General features: G+C 44.8%; 1 protein-coding gene across 1 annotated transcript in view; it reads left to right on the top strand.

The window, feature by feature from the left end:
- The window catches only part of grm4 (glutamate receptor, metabotropic 4), a 1,385,277-nt gene extending 1,371,288 nt beyond the window's left edge, over window positions 1-13,989 (top strand). The window contains exons 10-11 of the mRNA XM_041196119.1: window positions 5,740-5,971; window positions 13,946-13,989. Coding sequence (XP_041052053.1) covers window positions 5,740-5,971; window positions 13,946-13,989 — 276 coding nt within the window. The remainder of the gene's footprint in view (window positions 1-5,739; window positions 5,972-13,945) is intronic.
- Window positions 13,990-16,859: the final 2,870 nt, after the last annotated feature.

The raw sequence follows: 16,859 nt of genomic DNA on the forward strand, positions 1-16,859 counted from the left end.
AATGATCTGGGAAAATTCTGCCCGTAGAAGCTGTGGACATAGTTATGGACTGGAAAAAGTTTGTAGGTTGAAAGTGTATTGAAACCCCGTGAAGGAAAGGTAGTGGAAAGAAGTCGAGGTCTAGGATTTAAGATAAGCACACATGGACCAATGGAAAGGTTGTGAAGTGGAAAAGGTGTGTTGCAAGGGTATGGGAGCATGACCTAATCGGTGAATGCTGAAAGTAATTGAGATGCCAAAGTACAGGATGACAACAGGAGTGTAAGTCCTGAGAGCAGAGTGGGGAAAGCAAACGTAACTATGCACTGGGGTGCACGGAGTAGTGGGAGAATATCGATCATTGACTGACAAAAGAGCGGAGGCCAGAGGTTCCAGAAGCTGATGTACAAAGGTGCCTTATTGGGTGAAAGTTTGAAAATAATTGATTGCAACTGCCATTGGTAGGTGGGTTGCAGTGATATAATGAAGCAAGAGGACATATCAAAAGGCAACAGTAAGAAACATCATGGTATGTGTGTATATACACAGAGGGATTGAGGTAGTATTGAGGGGCAGGTAAGAAACATCTGTAGTGGAATATCAAATCATAGAGGAAGGTATTGAGGTAAGAAACTATTGTGAGGAAAAGCCTCAGAAGATATGTAACTTGGGAAAATGGAGAAAAAGTCAACTGTGTGATAGGTAGATGTATTGGAGAAACTCTGAGGCATTTTTAAAACTGTTTCTAGGTCAGTATATTAGTAAGTATTATCAGTTTTGTTTCTGTTTACAGGTTCAGGAAATGTTAAGTAAGCATTCTGAATCAGAGTGTTTGCATTCAAGGGCAAATTGGTATCTTTTCAGCCTATCGCTGTGTCTCTAGAATGTCCAGTTGTTTCTAGAGAAGTCTAGTGGCTTTTCTCATTCAGGCACTACTATCATCCAGGTTCAATATTTCACAAGCTATTTGGATGTCAAATCATGTGAACCTATTTCAGCAGAATTGTTATTACAATACCGAATGCTGAAAGAGTCTAAGAACCATCCAGCACTTAATAGTGTTTGTATTGTTAAATCTATGACAAATAATAAATATTTATTTCTGGGGAATTGATTTTCCAGTTCACTTCTCCTGGATATATTGGCTGCAGTTTAAAGTGAGTCAGTGACATATGCGCACAAGTAATTTGTAATACACTCCATGTTTCAAAATATAACTTTCTTATTTCCAGCCCCAACAGACTGTGGGTGGATTTTCATGGAGTCGGGCACACCCAGTTTTCACCGGTGCGGGTTAAGGGTGCGAGCTGGTGCGGGTCACGAGCCCACATGCTTCACTTCTGGACTGGCTGGCACTGTTGAGGGGATAGGACTCAGCAATTTTTTATGGAATCTGGCCAGCTTTTAAAGGACTCGTGGTTCATGGCCCCTCAGAGGTGCCATGAACTATGGTCTGGATGAGGGAACCGTTTGCAAGGTAAGTTCACAAGATCTTATCCATGGCCCCTCATACTCCCTGCTGTGGTAAAAGTGACCACTCGAATGTGTAAGCTTACAACAAGCAAATATTTTATTCAAGCATATGCTGAAAAGAGATCAGATCTATCCTGGTTGCCTTTCCCAAGGATCTCTCAGTAATACAAAGTCTATCACAATTTATAGTACTTGGTTCTCACATTGCAATGCACTGTTTTGGTACAATCCTCAATCACTGATGTTGCTTTAGCACATAGATCACATAACCTAATCTATGAGCGGGATACTTTGTACTGCAGATGTTCCCTATCATCTCAGCTTTTGGCCTCAGGAGGTTTCTTAGTGTCTGGGGCCTAATGACTTCCTGTCTGTTTCCTTATCTCCTTAACACCTTGATAACCCAAAATCATTAAGCTTTATGGCTTGTGGTTTTTGGTTGGTTCCCACAGTACTAGCTACATATGCCTACAGTGTTGGCTCTATTTCCTATCATTCCTAGAAAGAGCTCTCCTAGTTACATTTTTTCTATTCTAAAGTTATTAATGTACATTTTAATATCAATCTTAGTATGAAATATTTTCAGTTACCCAACTTCACTCGCCATGCCAAGCTATGAACCCTATCGTGACAATATGATGTGTTTAAAAAGCTCTAAAAACAGTCATTCGTTCATAACTTTCCACTTACTTGAAAGGCAACTATAGCCAATAAAAGTGTCAATCAGTTCTTGTAGTTTCAGCTATTGATACTTTAAAGGGTCTGATTGACACTTTTATTGGTCTGTAGTGAAATGGCCTTTTAGTAAGAAAGTGGGAAGTTATGAATTAATAACTTTTTTTAAAGCTTTGTTAACACATCCTATTGTCACGAAAGGGTTCATTGGTTTTGTATAGTGGCTGAATGGGCATGAAAATGCCATAGATGGGCATTGGGGGAATGGGGTTTGTGTTGGGGGGGGGGATAGTTTAGTAGAGGATATAAGGGGCTTGAGGGGTTTGGTGGGTGTCATAGCTTCGCATGGGGGTATGAGGGACCATTGGGAGTGGGTGGGGGGAATGAGGTAGCATGGATGAGCATAGTGAGTGGATGGAGGGTGAGGGCTAGAGAGCTGTTCTTTGTTTCACTGTTGTTATTACGACTGAGATGAAGAGAGCACCGAGGCAGGCCTTTTAACTCAGCAGCCCCGGTGGCTCCCTCCAAACTGTTTCCCGGGATGGCGGGTCCTAACCTTGTTCGCACCCCACCCCCCAACCACCACCCCAGAATGAAAATTCTGTGCTTGCTGGCACTTTTTCCCAAGGTGGGTGCACCAGGCTGGGAAATTACCCAACTCCCACTATCCGCCTTGAAGAATATTTACAAAATATGGATCATGTTACTGTGTGAATGATTTAATGATAGAACACCATCGCAGGAAGCTTGCAGCAGTGCAATATTGTGAAATTATAGGGATGAGCAGCTTTTTTATCTCAAGTCTGCTGATGATATTCCTATCAATTTTGGAAACTTAAAAGCAATGCTGAAGTTACAAAAAGACCAGCAAGAGAGGCCACTGGTTCATTAAGCGTGCATATATGATTCTGCTACCCTCAAAATTAGACCCTTCCCATGCCCTGTAGGTATGTGATCTCCTGGGAAAGGCCAAAGAGCAGGAATATCTATGGCCCAAAAGAAAATAACCGGGTTTCCTCTCTGTCCACTCTTGGCAATCTGCACTAGTGTAGGAAGTCACATTGATTATATGTTGCCCCCTTTCCTTTTGTAAGGGGAACAGATAGATGTTGCTGCAGCTGCAGATGTGACACCACGGTGGTATGTTGCCTCCCTGGTGCCAGGGTCAACGATGTCACTGAGTGGCTGCAGGACATTCTGAAAGGGAGGGTGAACAGCCAGAGGTCATGGTACATATCGGTACCAATGACATAGGTAAAAAGAGAGATGAGGTCCTGCAAGCAGAATATAGGGAGCTAGGAAATAAATTAAAAAGAAGGACCTTAAAGGGAGTAATCTCAGGATTACTCCCAGTGTTACATGCTAATGAGAACAGGAATAGGAGAATAGACCAGATGAATGCGTGGCTAGAGAGATGGTGTAGGAGGGAGGGATTAGATTCCTGAGGCATTGGGACTGATTCTGGGGAAGATGGGACCTGTACAAGCTGGACAGGTTGTACCCCAGCCGGACCGGGACCAATACCTTCATAGCAGCATTCACTAGTATTGTGGGGGAGGGTTAAAATAAGACCATAAGACATAGGAGCAGAGATAGGCCATTCAGCCCATCGAGTCTGCTCTGCCACTCAATGAGATCATAGCTGATCTGTGAGTGGCAGGGGTTGGGAACCTGTATGGGCAGACACAAGAGAAGGAAACAAATATAGAAATGAAAGGAAGTAAAGTAAAAAGCAGAAGTGGAAGGCAGAGGAAATGGGGACCAGCAGTAAAGAGGGCTATACTATAAAAAAAATGTGTGTAAAAAGACAAGTCTAAAGACACTGTATCTGAATGCACAGAACATTTGCTATAACGTAGATGAATTAACAGCACAAGTAGATGTAAATGGGTACAATATGATTGTGATTACAGAGGCATGGCTGGACTCTAAAGGTGTCAAGGTGTATGGGGAGAGAGTGAGAGTATGGCACTGAGATAGAGGAGCAGCCATGATCATATTGAATTGTGGAGCAGGCTCAAAGGGCCAAATGACCTACTCCTGCTTCTATTTTCTATGTTTCCTCCTCTAAGACGCTACTTAAAACCTACATCTCAATCAGGCTTTTGGCCATCTTCCCTAATAGCTCCTTATGTGGCTCGGTGTCAAATTTTGTTTGATAACAGTCTTGTGAAGCACCTTGGGATGTTGTGCTACATTAAAGGTGCTGTTTGAATGTAAGTTGTTGTTGCTGATATCTGCCCCAGCTAAGAGTAGGTCCAGCTGCTCCTTAAAGTCATGAAAAGTCAGAACAAACTGTAACAGCTGGCAGAGCATTCCAGAGACTCACTGCTCTCTGGGAAAAGAAGAATCACTTAACATCTAGCCTATTCCTATCTCTGCACTGTTGAAACAAATGTCCCTTCAACCTCCCCAATCCATCTATCTGAAATAATCTATAGGCACACATTACAACTTTTTCAATATTTAATATACCTTTATCATGTCTCCTGTTAGTTTAAACTTCTCTAAAGTAATTGATGCAGCTCTCTATGACTAGCTGAGTAAATACATTTCTTTAAGCTAGGGATCATTCTTGTAGGTCTCTTCTGAACCGTTTTCAACATGTGAAGGGACCAAAACCGATGCAGTACTCCACATATAGTTTCATTAATAACCTGTATAATGATAGAATAGAATCATCTATGAAAAATGTTATGCTTTGTAAAAGGACTCGATAAGTTCACTTTTGAAAATGGTTCACAAAGGGTATTTTACTTCAGCACAGCAGTTTTTAAAATACTCAATGTGATTAAAATGATAGATATACTATGCTTAAGCATTTCAATGAACGAAAACATTCAGTGTTATCTTTATATTTGGTGTGTATGTTAATGTAAAATGTTCCAAGACTGAATGAAATGAGGAAGGGTAAATCCTACCTGTTAGCCTTCCAGCTATGATGTGCTTTTCCTAAACAAGTGATCACAGATCAGTTTCACAGTTGCTGACGGTTGAATATGCCAAACTCAATTGTGATGGAGTTTGTCAGATTGGAACCAAGCCAGATAGTGAAACATAGTCAAAAATGAGTAGTTCAGGAAAGTAAAAGCTTCCTGACTCTCCTTCTTAGAACATTGGCTGATGTTGGGAAGAGGGGCAGTCGAACAGAATCAAATGAGAATGAAGATCATGGGGAAATTGGATTATCGAAAAATAATAGAAGATTTGAGTTAAAAAAAAACGCCTTGCATTAAACAGCACCTGTTGACAACATCATGATGTGCCAAATTGCCAATTAAGTACTCTTTCAGGTAATGTAGAATTAGTCACATAAAAACAGAAAATGCTGGAAAAACTCAACAGGTTTGGCAGCATCTGTGAAAAGAGACATAGTTAATGTTTTGAGTCTGTATGCCTCTTCTTCAGGCCTGTTGAAATTTTCCAGCATTTCCCGTTTTTATTTCAGATTTTCAGCATCTGCAGTACTTTGCTTTTATCTCAGGATTAGTCAAATATATGTATGACCCAAACTTATTAATCACTGCAATCAAATGCAAGGAAAAATATACATTTATACAAGTGGAAAGTGTTTACTGAAAAATGTATATTTTTGTTCATTTTATTTTCCAGATGTATATTCAAACAACCACTCTGACTATTTCCATAAATCTGAGTGCTTCTGTGTCGCTCGGCATGCTGTACATGCCTAAGGTTTATGTCATCCTGTTCCACCCAGAACAGAATGTGCAGAGACGCAAGCGCAGCCTAAAAGCCGTAGTGACAGCGGCCACAATGTCCAACAAGTTTACCCAGAAGGGAAATCTCCGTCCCAATGGAGAAGCCAAAACTGAACTATGTGAAAGTCTTGAAACCCAAGGTAAAGCATTTTTCTGTGGTTAAAGTGATATTGGCCTTAACATTCTGCTGTGCAAGTATTAACGTCTGATTATTTGGTGCATTTATGTGAAATGTATTTGTCTACTATTTTAATGGAGGGAATAACCTTTAATTTTAAATGTTTTATGATTGTTTTTGGCAATTTCTGCACAGAAGAGTTTGGACACATGAGTTACTTTGAACTGTTGGGTTTTTAAAGCAAGGTTAAAAACAAGACACTGAGAAAATGGGCTTAAGTTTCCCAGCCCTGGGGAGACGAGGCGGTCCAGGAAATGGTGCAGCCCCATCGAAGTGAATCTCCAATGCATTTCTGCCTCGAGGGGGCTTTCCCAGTGCTGGACTAAGAACTAGGTTGGCTGAACACTCCACGGAGGTGGGCAATCAGTCCAATGAACACCCCACTTCGCTGTTATTTTGCCACAGCGATTTCTCTCAGCCCCCACTCACGTCTCAGAACCATAACTGAAAGCCGCCAGCTCACTGAAGGAGTGATGACAGGCCAGGTTGCCATTGGAGCTGTGGGCTCCAATCCCTAATGTTGGAGCTGCAAGTAGGGGCATCACTACTCCGGTGGAGGGGTCCCCCTCCAATCTGATGGCCCTACCAGCTGCAGGGCTATATTTTATTATTTCTCTGCAAGCAACTGAGGCACCCTTGCGATTGTCTGCCTGCCTCTACTGAGCCCAACTCTTCCAGTGAAGATGCCAACTTGACAATGCTGTGGGACCTCTAACTGATCATGCAGCATTGGAAGCCAGTCCACAAACCTTAACAGGATGGTGGAAGTGGAGATGGCTATTTAGAACGCCACCTCCTGGAAGGCTGTGCCGGTAGACACATGAATACCATGGGTGTGTTTGGGAACCCCCATATGGGCCCAACATTGGGGTCCTGACTCCCACCAGAAAATCGCGTTCAATTGGTAATTAAAATGCTAATGAATCAAGCTTTGTATCAGGTTGTAAATAATAAGTAATTTGATAGTTTGTCTTGACAATCAATAAACACCTCACACACGTTGGGTGTGAGTTTAGTCCCTCCCGGAGCAATGGGAGCATTTTTGGGTCAGAGACCTGGCTAATTAATTTGTGCGCAGAGCAAAGTAATTAGCATCCTGCCTCTGAGTCCTCCGAGCAGTCAGGGAAGATAGGTAGGGTGGTGTGGCTAACCAAGCAATGAAGGATCTCCATTTAAGGGGTTCCCGGCAGGATTCTCAGTGACAACAGTCGTTGCAGTATGTGATCCGAAGATTTGCAGAGTGGAATGGAAGACATGGAGAGGCTGCTCCTCAGTTCACAGACTCAATCCTGGAGGTGATGACTAATGCTGTGAGGACATAGAGGGAAGCTCTCTTCCTTGTGGATGGCAGGAGGAGACTGGCCAGCCTCACCAAGCAAGCATAGCTGAAAGTCACAGAGACTGTCAGCAGCCAAAGTATGGTGCCAAGGACCTAGATGAAGTGCTGGAAAAAGTGTAGTGACATCAGCCGATGAAGGTGAGAGTCCTGCAACTCTCAGTTGGCAGCCATCGCTCTTTCACCTCTGTATATTCTCCCACACGGCACTCCTTTGAGTGAAGCACCTTGCTGTCACACATATTCCTTTCTCTCTTGCCTCCTCTTCAGAACGCCATCTTACCAGACAACACTTACACTCACCCTATTGCTCTCTCACCTCACAGTTGCCCTCCTCAGCAATCAATATTTCTCACAACTAACTCTCTGCCTTTTGTCATTGTTGGAGAAGAGAAAACCCACAACTTCAGGGAAACACAGAATTGGGGATGGCCAAACTGATCGCGATGGAGAAGGCCCTGGAGGTTGGCAGGTGGCAGCAATATAGGTCATTGATGATGGAGGGAACAGGGTGGCCACATGGCACTTAACTGTCAGTAATAGTGAATTGATGTCACCAATACGTTAAATGACATGATCTGCGTTATGAGAACTTGGAACGCAATTTCATGTGCATTCAACATTACCTCATGTTTTTCATCTCCCACAGCTGATTTGCTGGAGCTGACAAAGGGGGTGAGTGATGAGCCTGAGGAGTCCTCAGAGGAGGACAACACTCTAAGGATGCATCATTACATGACTCCTGCACATCCTTCACAAGCACTGATATGTGCACTTCAGTGGGTACAGGATCTCTCAGATAGATAGGGTGGCATATGTTGAGCAGCACATCCCATGTGAGTAGATGCAGGCCCTGGAGACGGACGTCAGTGTAGAAATCTTTATCAGAGGGTGCTCCAAGGTCTACTCATCTGGATGCAGATTCTGAGCCTCCATGGAGTTTATACACTAAATTATGTGGAGCAGCAATGGGAAATATGTATGCTTCGGTTTGAATTTCCAAAGGTGGTGTACACACTTTTACAGAAAATGAAGGAGACCCTCTCTAACATGAGTGCCATGATGTCTCAGGCATTTGCACTGATTGCACTTTCATTGAAAGTGTGGCCAATGTTATGGTGAATCAGATGCAGCAGGTCGCAGAGTGTATGCAGGCCCACACTAATGACCTACACACTTTTGCTGCTCCAGTTTACACAACCTCAATCAAAGCCTTGGTGACTGCATACCACACTCACATGCAGCCTAGTGCTCTCCCTATCTTGGCTGGCAGGGAAGTTCAGGTGAGGGAAGGGGGAAGATGGAGAAAGGGCTAATGAGAGTGGGAATTCTTCTCATGGTGTCCCCAGTTCTCAGCCTTTGCCTTCCTGCCCCCACAGACAGTCGCACGCACTGCCCACTGTGCCGATGACTGGGTCTGTTCTTGCACAGATGCTGATGGGTAGTTCTTGGTAGGGCCCTTATGGGCTTCAAAACCCATAGGACATTCGCCATGGGCATCTTGTATGGCAGAACAGGGGGATTTGCAACCTGCCTTTAGCTCTTCTAAAGCCACAGCGTTAGCATCATGTAGAAGAATAGAATATTTACATGGGCCGGAATTTTATGGCCGCATCACAGCGAGGACAGGGCTGTAAACTGCAGCGAGCCATTCTAAACTCTGGAGGTGGTGGGACTGTAAAATCCTGCCATCGTAAAATTCCGCCCAAGAAGAAGGTCTTAGTTGCACAAAGGGATTCACTTATGTGCTCATTACATTGCTACTGTTCTATCGATGCTCTTTATTTGAATGAAAAAATGAGTTAATGAGAACTACACTTCACTGGATCTCCATTAACCCTGGTCAGTTTCATTCCGACGAATAGAATGAGCAGCCTCGATGAGGTGGAAAGACTGTGAAGGTGGTGGTAGCTTGCACAAGGGCCTTGTTGGGAAATTTGCAATACTACAAGCTACAAGGGAAGTGTGCCTGGGTGAAGCCATCACAATCTTCTCTGGCAGGCAGGTCTGCAGTTGCTGGCATCAATCAGGATGCTCCTCCACATTCTCCACCTCCTCCTTTGAGGTTGCTGGTGCTCTCCACCTTCCTCTGGCATCAGCTCTGGTTCTTTCTGCACCACCATGCTGTACAAGGCACAGCAGACCCCAACAATCCTGGAGACCCTTGCTGGACCATATTTGAAAGGTGCCCCAGATCTGTTTTCCATTGTCATGTTGATGGTGAGCTGGCTCCTGTTTTAAATCTCCTGAACCTTTGTGATAGGGTTCCTCACTGAGATCATCAGCCAGGTCTTAAGTGGGTATCTCTTGTCTCTCAAGTGTCATCTGCTGAGGCGGTCTAGTGGAAAGTGCATCTGTGAAATTTGAAACTGCCGAAGGATGGGAGATTCATGGCAGCTTCCTGGATATCTGGCACAGCCTTGCTTTATGTTCATGCTATGCTCACATACCAGCTGCACACTAAGACAGTGAAAACCCTTCTAATTAATAAAGAAACCTGGCTGATATGATGTGCCATCATTGCCACATGACCCCAGTCTGTAACCGCCTGGACCTGTGGGAATCTTGCGAGGACAGCAAAGCTGGCAGCCCTCTTGGTTTAAATGGCTTCATCCGTACCAAAGTTCATGGAGTCAGAAGTCTCACAAATAAGACATCAGTGACAAAAACAGAAAATGCTGGAAAAACTCAGCAGGTCTGACAGCATCTGTGGAGAGAGAAACAGAGTCAACGTTTCAAGTCCATATGATCCTTTTTCAGAGCATCAGACATCAGTGACCTGAATGATGCAATTGTGGACTGCAGGTTGTGAGATCCTACAGGCATCACCAGCAGATCTTAGAAAGGGCCCAGACCTGAAGAAGTTGAGGACAAAAAGAGAAATACCTGGAAAAACTCAGCAGGTCTGGCAGCATTGGCGGAGAAGAACAAAGTTAACTTTTCGAGTCCTCATGACCCTTCAACAGAACTAAGTAAAAATAGGAGAGGGTTGAAATATAAGCTGGTTTAAGGTGGGAGGGTGGGGGAGAGAAGTGGTGAGGGGGGGGGTGGTTGTAGGGACAAGCAAGCAGTGATAGGAGCAGATATTCAAAAGAAGTCACAGACAAAAGAACAAAGAGGTGTTGAAGGTGGTGATATTATCTAAAAGAATGTGCTAATTAAGAATGGATGGCAGGACATGCAAGGTACAGATAGCTCTAGTGGGGGTGGGGTGAAATAAAACTAAAAGGGCAGAAAGGGTATAGTTTTAAAAATAATGGAAATAGGTGGGAAAAGAAAAATCTATATAAATTATTGGAAAAAACAAAAGGGAGGGGGAAGAAATGGAAAGGGGGTGGGGATGGAGGAGGGAGTTCAAGATCTAAAGTTGTTGAACTCAATATTCAGTCCAGAAGGCTGTAAAATGACTAGTCGGAAATGAGGTACTTTTCCTCCAGTTTGTGTTGAGATTCACTGGAACAATGCAGCAAGCCAAGGACAGACATGTGGGCAAGAGAGCAGGGTGGAGTGTTAAAATGGCAAGAGACAGGGAGGTCTGGGTCATTCTTGCAGACAGACCGAAGGTGTTCTGTAAAGTGGTCGCTCAGGCTGCATTGGGGCAGGTGTTGCATATCTTGCATATGCATGTGGAGGTGCCGTAGGTGGGGGTTGATGAGTAGGGGGTGATGGAGGAGTGGACCAGGGCGTCACGGAGGGAATGGTCCCTATGGAATGCAGCCGGCAGAGTGGGGGGGGGTGGGTGAAGGGAAGATGTGTTTGGTGGTGGCATCATGCTGGAGTTGGCGGAAATGGCGGAGGATGATCCTTTGAATGTAAAGACTGGTGGGGTGGTAAGTGAGGACAAGGGGGCCCTATCATGTTTCTGGGAGGGAGAAAAAGGCGTGAGGGCGGATGCGAAGGAGATGGGCCAGACACGGTTGAGGGCCCTGTCAACGACCGTGGGTGGAAAACCTCGGTTAAGGAAGAAGGAGGACATGTCAGAGGAACTGTTTTTGAAAGTAGCAACATCAGAACAGATGCGACGGAGGCGAAGGAACTGAAAGAATGGGATGGAGTCCTTACAGGAAGCGGGATGTGAGGAGCTGTAGTCGAGGTAGCTGTGGGAGTCGGTAGGCTTGTAATGGATATTGGTGGACAGTCTATCACCAGAAATTGAGACAGAGAGGTCAAGGAAGGGGAGGGAAGTGTCAGAGATGGACCATGTGAAAATGATGGAGGGGTGGAGATTGGAAGCAAAATTAATAAATTTTTCCAAGTGCCGATGAGAGCATGAAGCAGCACCGAAGTAATCATCGATGTACCGGAGAAAGAGTTTTGGGAGGGGGCCGGAGTAGGACTGGAACAAGGAATGTTCCACATACCCCATAAAGAGACAGGCATAGCTGGGGCCCATGCGGGTACCCATAGCCATACCTTTTATTTGGCGAAAATGAGAGGAGTTAAAGGAGAAATTGATAGTCGCCCAACCTAGGACGGCCCGCTTCTATCTCCTACCCAAAATCCACAAACAGGACTGTCCCGGCAGACTGATCGTGTCAGCCTGTTCCTGCCCCACGGAACGCATTTCTTGTTATCTTGACTCCCTTCTCTCTCCCCTTGTCCAGTCCCTTCCCACTTACATCCGTGATTCCTCTGACACCTTACGTCACATCAACAATTTCCAGTTTCCTGGCCCCAACCGCCTCCTCTTCACCATGGACGTCCAATCCCTCTATACCTCCATCCCCCGCCAGGATGGTCTGAGGGCCCTTAGCTTCTTCCTCGAACAGAGGCACGAACAATCCCCATCCACCACTACTCTCCTCTGTCTGGCTGAACTTGTTCTCACACTGAACAATTTCTCCTTTAACTCCTCTCACTTGCTCCAAATAAAAGGTGTGGCTATGGGTACCCACATGGGCCCCAGCTATGCCTGTCTCTTTACGGGGTATGTGGAACATTCCTTGTTCCGGCCCCTTTCCACAACTCTTTCTCTGGTACATCGATGATTACTTCGGTGCTGCTTCATGCTCTCATCGGTACTTGGAAAAATGTATTAGTTTTGCTTCCAATCTCCACCCCTCCATCATTTTCACATGGTCCATCTCTGACACTTCCCTTCCCTTCCTTGACCTCTCTGTCTCAATCTCTGGTGTTAGACTGTCCACCAATATCCATTACAAATCTATCGACTCCCACAGCTACCTCGACTACAGCTCCTCACACCCCGCTTCCTTTAAGGACTCCATCCCATTCTCTCAATTCCTTCGCCTCCATCACATCTGTTCTGATGATGCTACCTTCAAAAACAGTTCCTCTGACATGTCCTCCTTCTTCCTTAACCGAGGTTTTCCACCCACAGTCGTTGACAGGGCCCTCAACCGTGTCCGGCCCATCTCCCGCGCATCCGCCCTCGTGCCTTCTCCTCCCTCCCAAAAACATGATAGGGTCCCTCTTGTCCTCACTTATCACCCCACCAGCCTCCGCATTCAAAGGATCATCCTCCGCCATTTCTGCCAACTCCAGCATGATGCCACCACCAAACACATCTTCCCTTCACCCCCCTGGCGGCATCCCATAGGGATCATTCCCTCTGGGACACCCTGGTCCACTCCTCCATCAACCCCTACTCCTCAACCCTCATCTATGGCACCACCCCATGCCCACGCAAAAGATACAACACCTGCCCCTTCAGTTCCTCTCTCCTCACCGTCCAAGGGCCCAAACACTCCTTTCAAGTGAAGCAGCATTTCACTTGCATTTCCCCCGACTTAGTCTACTGCATTCGTTGCTCCCAATGCAGTCTCCTCCATATTGGAGAGACCAAACGTAAACTGGGCGACCGAGTTGCAGAACACCTGCGGTCCGTCTGCAAGAATGACCCAAACCTCCCTGTCGCTTGCCATTTTAGCACGCCACCCTGCTCTCTTGCCCACATGTCTGTCCTTGGCTTGCTGCATTGTTCCAGTGAAGCCCAATGCAAACTGGAGGAACAGCACCTCATCTTCTGACTAGGCACTTTACAGCCTTCAGGACTAAATATTGAATTCAACAACTTTAGATCTTGAACTCCCTCCTCCATCCCCACCCCCTTTCTGTTTCTTCCCCCTTCCTTTTGTTTTTTCCAATAATTTATATAGATTTTTCTTTTCCCACCTATTTCCATTATTTTTAAATCTTTTATGTCCCCCCCACCCCCACTAGAGCTGTTACTTGAGTGCTGTACCATCCATTCTTAATTAGCACATTCATTTAGATAATATCACCAACTTCAACATCTCTGTGTTCTTTTATTGTTTTGTCTGTGACATCTTTTGATTATCTGCTCCTATTACTACTTCCTTGTCCCTACAACCACACTATCCACCTCCACTTCTCTCCCCCCACCTAACCTCCCCCCCCACCCCCCACACCTTACACCAGCTTATATTTCACCCCTCTCCTTCAATTCACCCAGTTCTGTTGAAGCGTCATGAGGACTCAAAACGCCAACTCTTTTCTTCTCCGCCGATGCTGCCAAACCTGCTGCGTTTTTCCAGGTAATTCTGTTTTTGTTTTGGATTTCCAGCATCCGCAGTTTTTTGTTTTTATCATCTTAACTTAAAGGTAGTCCAACGATTGCTTATCTTAATTACAGGAGTTGGAGATAAAACAGGTCCCCATTTGGACAGGCAATTTTCTGAATTAGTGAGTTTAACTCCTATTATTTCAATGGTTTACATGCCATTGCAATTGATCAGCTACCCACTAATCTGAATGGAAGTCAATGTTTGGGAAGAAGCGACGCCCATGTTCCAGTGCTTCAATTTTTCAACAGAATGAATGTGCAGATGCATTTAAGACCAAGCCCTCTGTAGCAGAAATGTGATCTCTTTATGAGAGATGCTACACTGTACTTAGGATCTGTGCCACCGAAGGCTCCACTGCAGAGGCACTTGGAGTTGCAGCATGCTCCATGGCAGACCGCATTGCAAACAGCATTCATCCACATCTCCACAGATCCAGCTAGTGGACTCATCCATAAACCTTGTCTGACTATGCAGAACGTTTTACATAGATTCAAGTGACTCCAGTTGATGATTCCACTCTGACAGCAATCTTCTACAAGCAGACCCTATCCAGTCAGAACTCCTAGGTAGTACAGCTGAGGCACAAGCCATGCTGGCCCTCTGAGCAACAGTTGCCTACTCTTAATTGCTGAACCACTGGATTCTCCTGACCCATGCACCCAAAGTTACTTCCTCAAGCTCACTGTTTATATCCTTTGGGATGTGTAGGTGTGCTAGTGTTTTGCAAAAGTGCTGAGGCAAGATCCTTGAGGGTGTTGACTTCTTAAGAATATTAACTATGGTGTTGATCTGTTCTCCCAGACAAACAAAAATAGAACAGGAACATATGACAAAACACTCGAAGCAATCCTTGCATTACAATGCAGAATGTCTAATAGTTGTGAGATTCAATCTATAGCTGCGTGTCTATAACTGAGTAAAGAGGCTTGATGGTCCAGGGAAATCACCAGCCCTTCCCTTCCTTTGTTCTTCAATGATATTATGCCCTACGATATCTAGGATGTCCAACAAAAATACAACAACTTATGTAGTACATTTCATGTGGTAAAACTTCCCAAGGCGCTTCACAGGGATTTTATCAAACAAATTTTAACAACGATGAGGAGATAGGTGAAATGACCGAAAATTTGCTTAAAGAGGTAGATTTTAAGGAGTGTGTTAAAGTAAGAAAGAGAAGAAGAGAGTTAAAGAGGTTTAGGGAAGGAGTCCCAGAGCCTGGGACCTCGGCAGCTGAAAACATAGCCGCCAATGGTGGAAAGATTAAAATCGAAAATGTTCAAGTTGCCATAACTGGAGGAACACAGATATCGTAGATGGTTGTACAGTTGGAAGAGATTATAGAGATAGGGCGTGACGTGATCATGGAGGAATTTGAAAACAGGGATGAGGATTTTGAAATCGAGGCATTGCTTAACTGGGAGTCGCTATAGATCGTTGCTCATATTTATGTTGGGTGAATGAGTCTCAGTGCAAGTTAGGACACAGACAGCAGAGTTTGGATGGCCTTAAGGTCATGGAGGGTAGAATGTGGAAGGCAAGGCAGGAGTGTATTAGAATAGTCAGGTCTAAAGGTATCATAGGCAGGGTTGAGGGTGTTTGAGCAGCAGATGAGCTGAAGTGGACTGGACTCAGGCGATGTTGTGACTGGAGAAATAGCTTGTCTTGCTGACACCTGGATATGTGCTTGGAATCTCATTTCAGGATCAAAGATAACAAACATGTGGGCAGACGAGTTCAGCATCAGATAGTGTAGGCCTATCATGAGAGATGTAATACACTGAATGTTTGCTGTACTTAACAAACAGCACAGAAATACAAACAGCACCGTATAACTCACTTGGAATAGAAAATACTTGTAAGCTGACACAGCTGCAAATGGGCAGCTGTATGTCACTTGTGTGCTAACTAGACTGTACAATTTCAGATGGTTGCTAGGGCAGGGGGCAGAATTGATGGCTATGGAAAAGAGTTTGTCACAGTGATGAAAATAGCTTTGGTCTTACCAATATTTAGTTGAAGGAAGCTCCTGCCCATCCAGTACTGGATGTCAGAAAAGCAGTCTGAAAATTTTAGAGACAGCGGCCGAGTCGGGAAAGGTGGTGGTGAGATAGACCTGAGTGTCATCAGCATACATGTGGAGACTGGCACTGTTTCAGATGATACTACTAAGGGGAAGCATGTAAGTAAGAAATAGAAGGGGGGGCCAAGGATAGATCCTTGGGGGACACCAGAGGTACAGTGGGAGCAGGAAGAGAAACGATTGCAGGTGATTTGCTGGCCACAACTGGCTAATTAAGAATGGAACCAAAGTTCCACTGCTTTTTAGTATGAGCAAGTGTTTCCTTATAGACTCAGACATTTACAGCACAGAAAGAGGCCATTTAGCCCATTGTGTCCATGCCAGTCAACAAAGATCTGAAAACACTAACCTCATTTTCCAGCGCTTGACCCATAGCCCTGGAGGCTATGGCAATGCCAGTGAATATCTAAATACTTCTTAAATGTTATGACAATTTCTGACTCAACCAAACCTTTTAGGTAGTGAGTTCCAGACTCCCACTGCCTTCAGGGTGAAAAAAATTCTCCTCAACTCCCCTCATGGCCTTCTACCTGTTAAGGAAAAAGTGCCTTCCTATCCATCCTATCTATATCCCTCATAATCTTATACACCTCTTTCAGGTCCCTTCTCAACTTTTGCTGATCCAAGGAAAACAACCCCGCCTATACAATCTTTCCTCATAGCTCAGACCCCTCAGCCGAGGCAGCATCCTGGTAAATCTCCTCTGCACCCTGTCCAGTGCAATCACATCCTTCCTATAATGTGGTGATCAGAACTGCACACAGTACTCCAGTTGTGGCCTAACCAATGTTTTATACAATTCCAGCATAACCTCCCTGCACTTGTATTCTATACCTCGGCTAATAAAGGCAAGTATCCCATACGCCTTCCT

The sequence above is a fragment of the Carcharodon carcharias genome, chromosome 9 (assembly GCF_017639515.1).
Source record: "Carcharodon carcharias isolate sCarCar2 chromosome 9, sCarCar2.pri, whole genome shotgun sequence".
Taxonomy (NCBI): Eukaryota; Metazoa; Chordata; class Chondrichthyes; order Lamniformes; family Lamnidae; genus Carcharodon; species Carcharodon carcharias.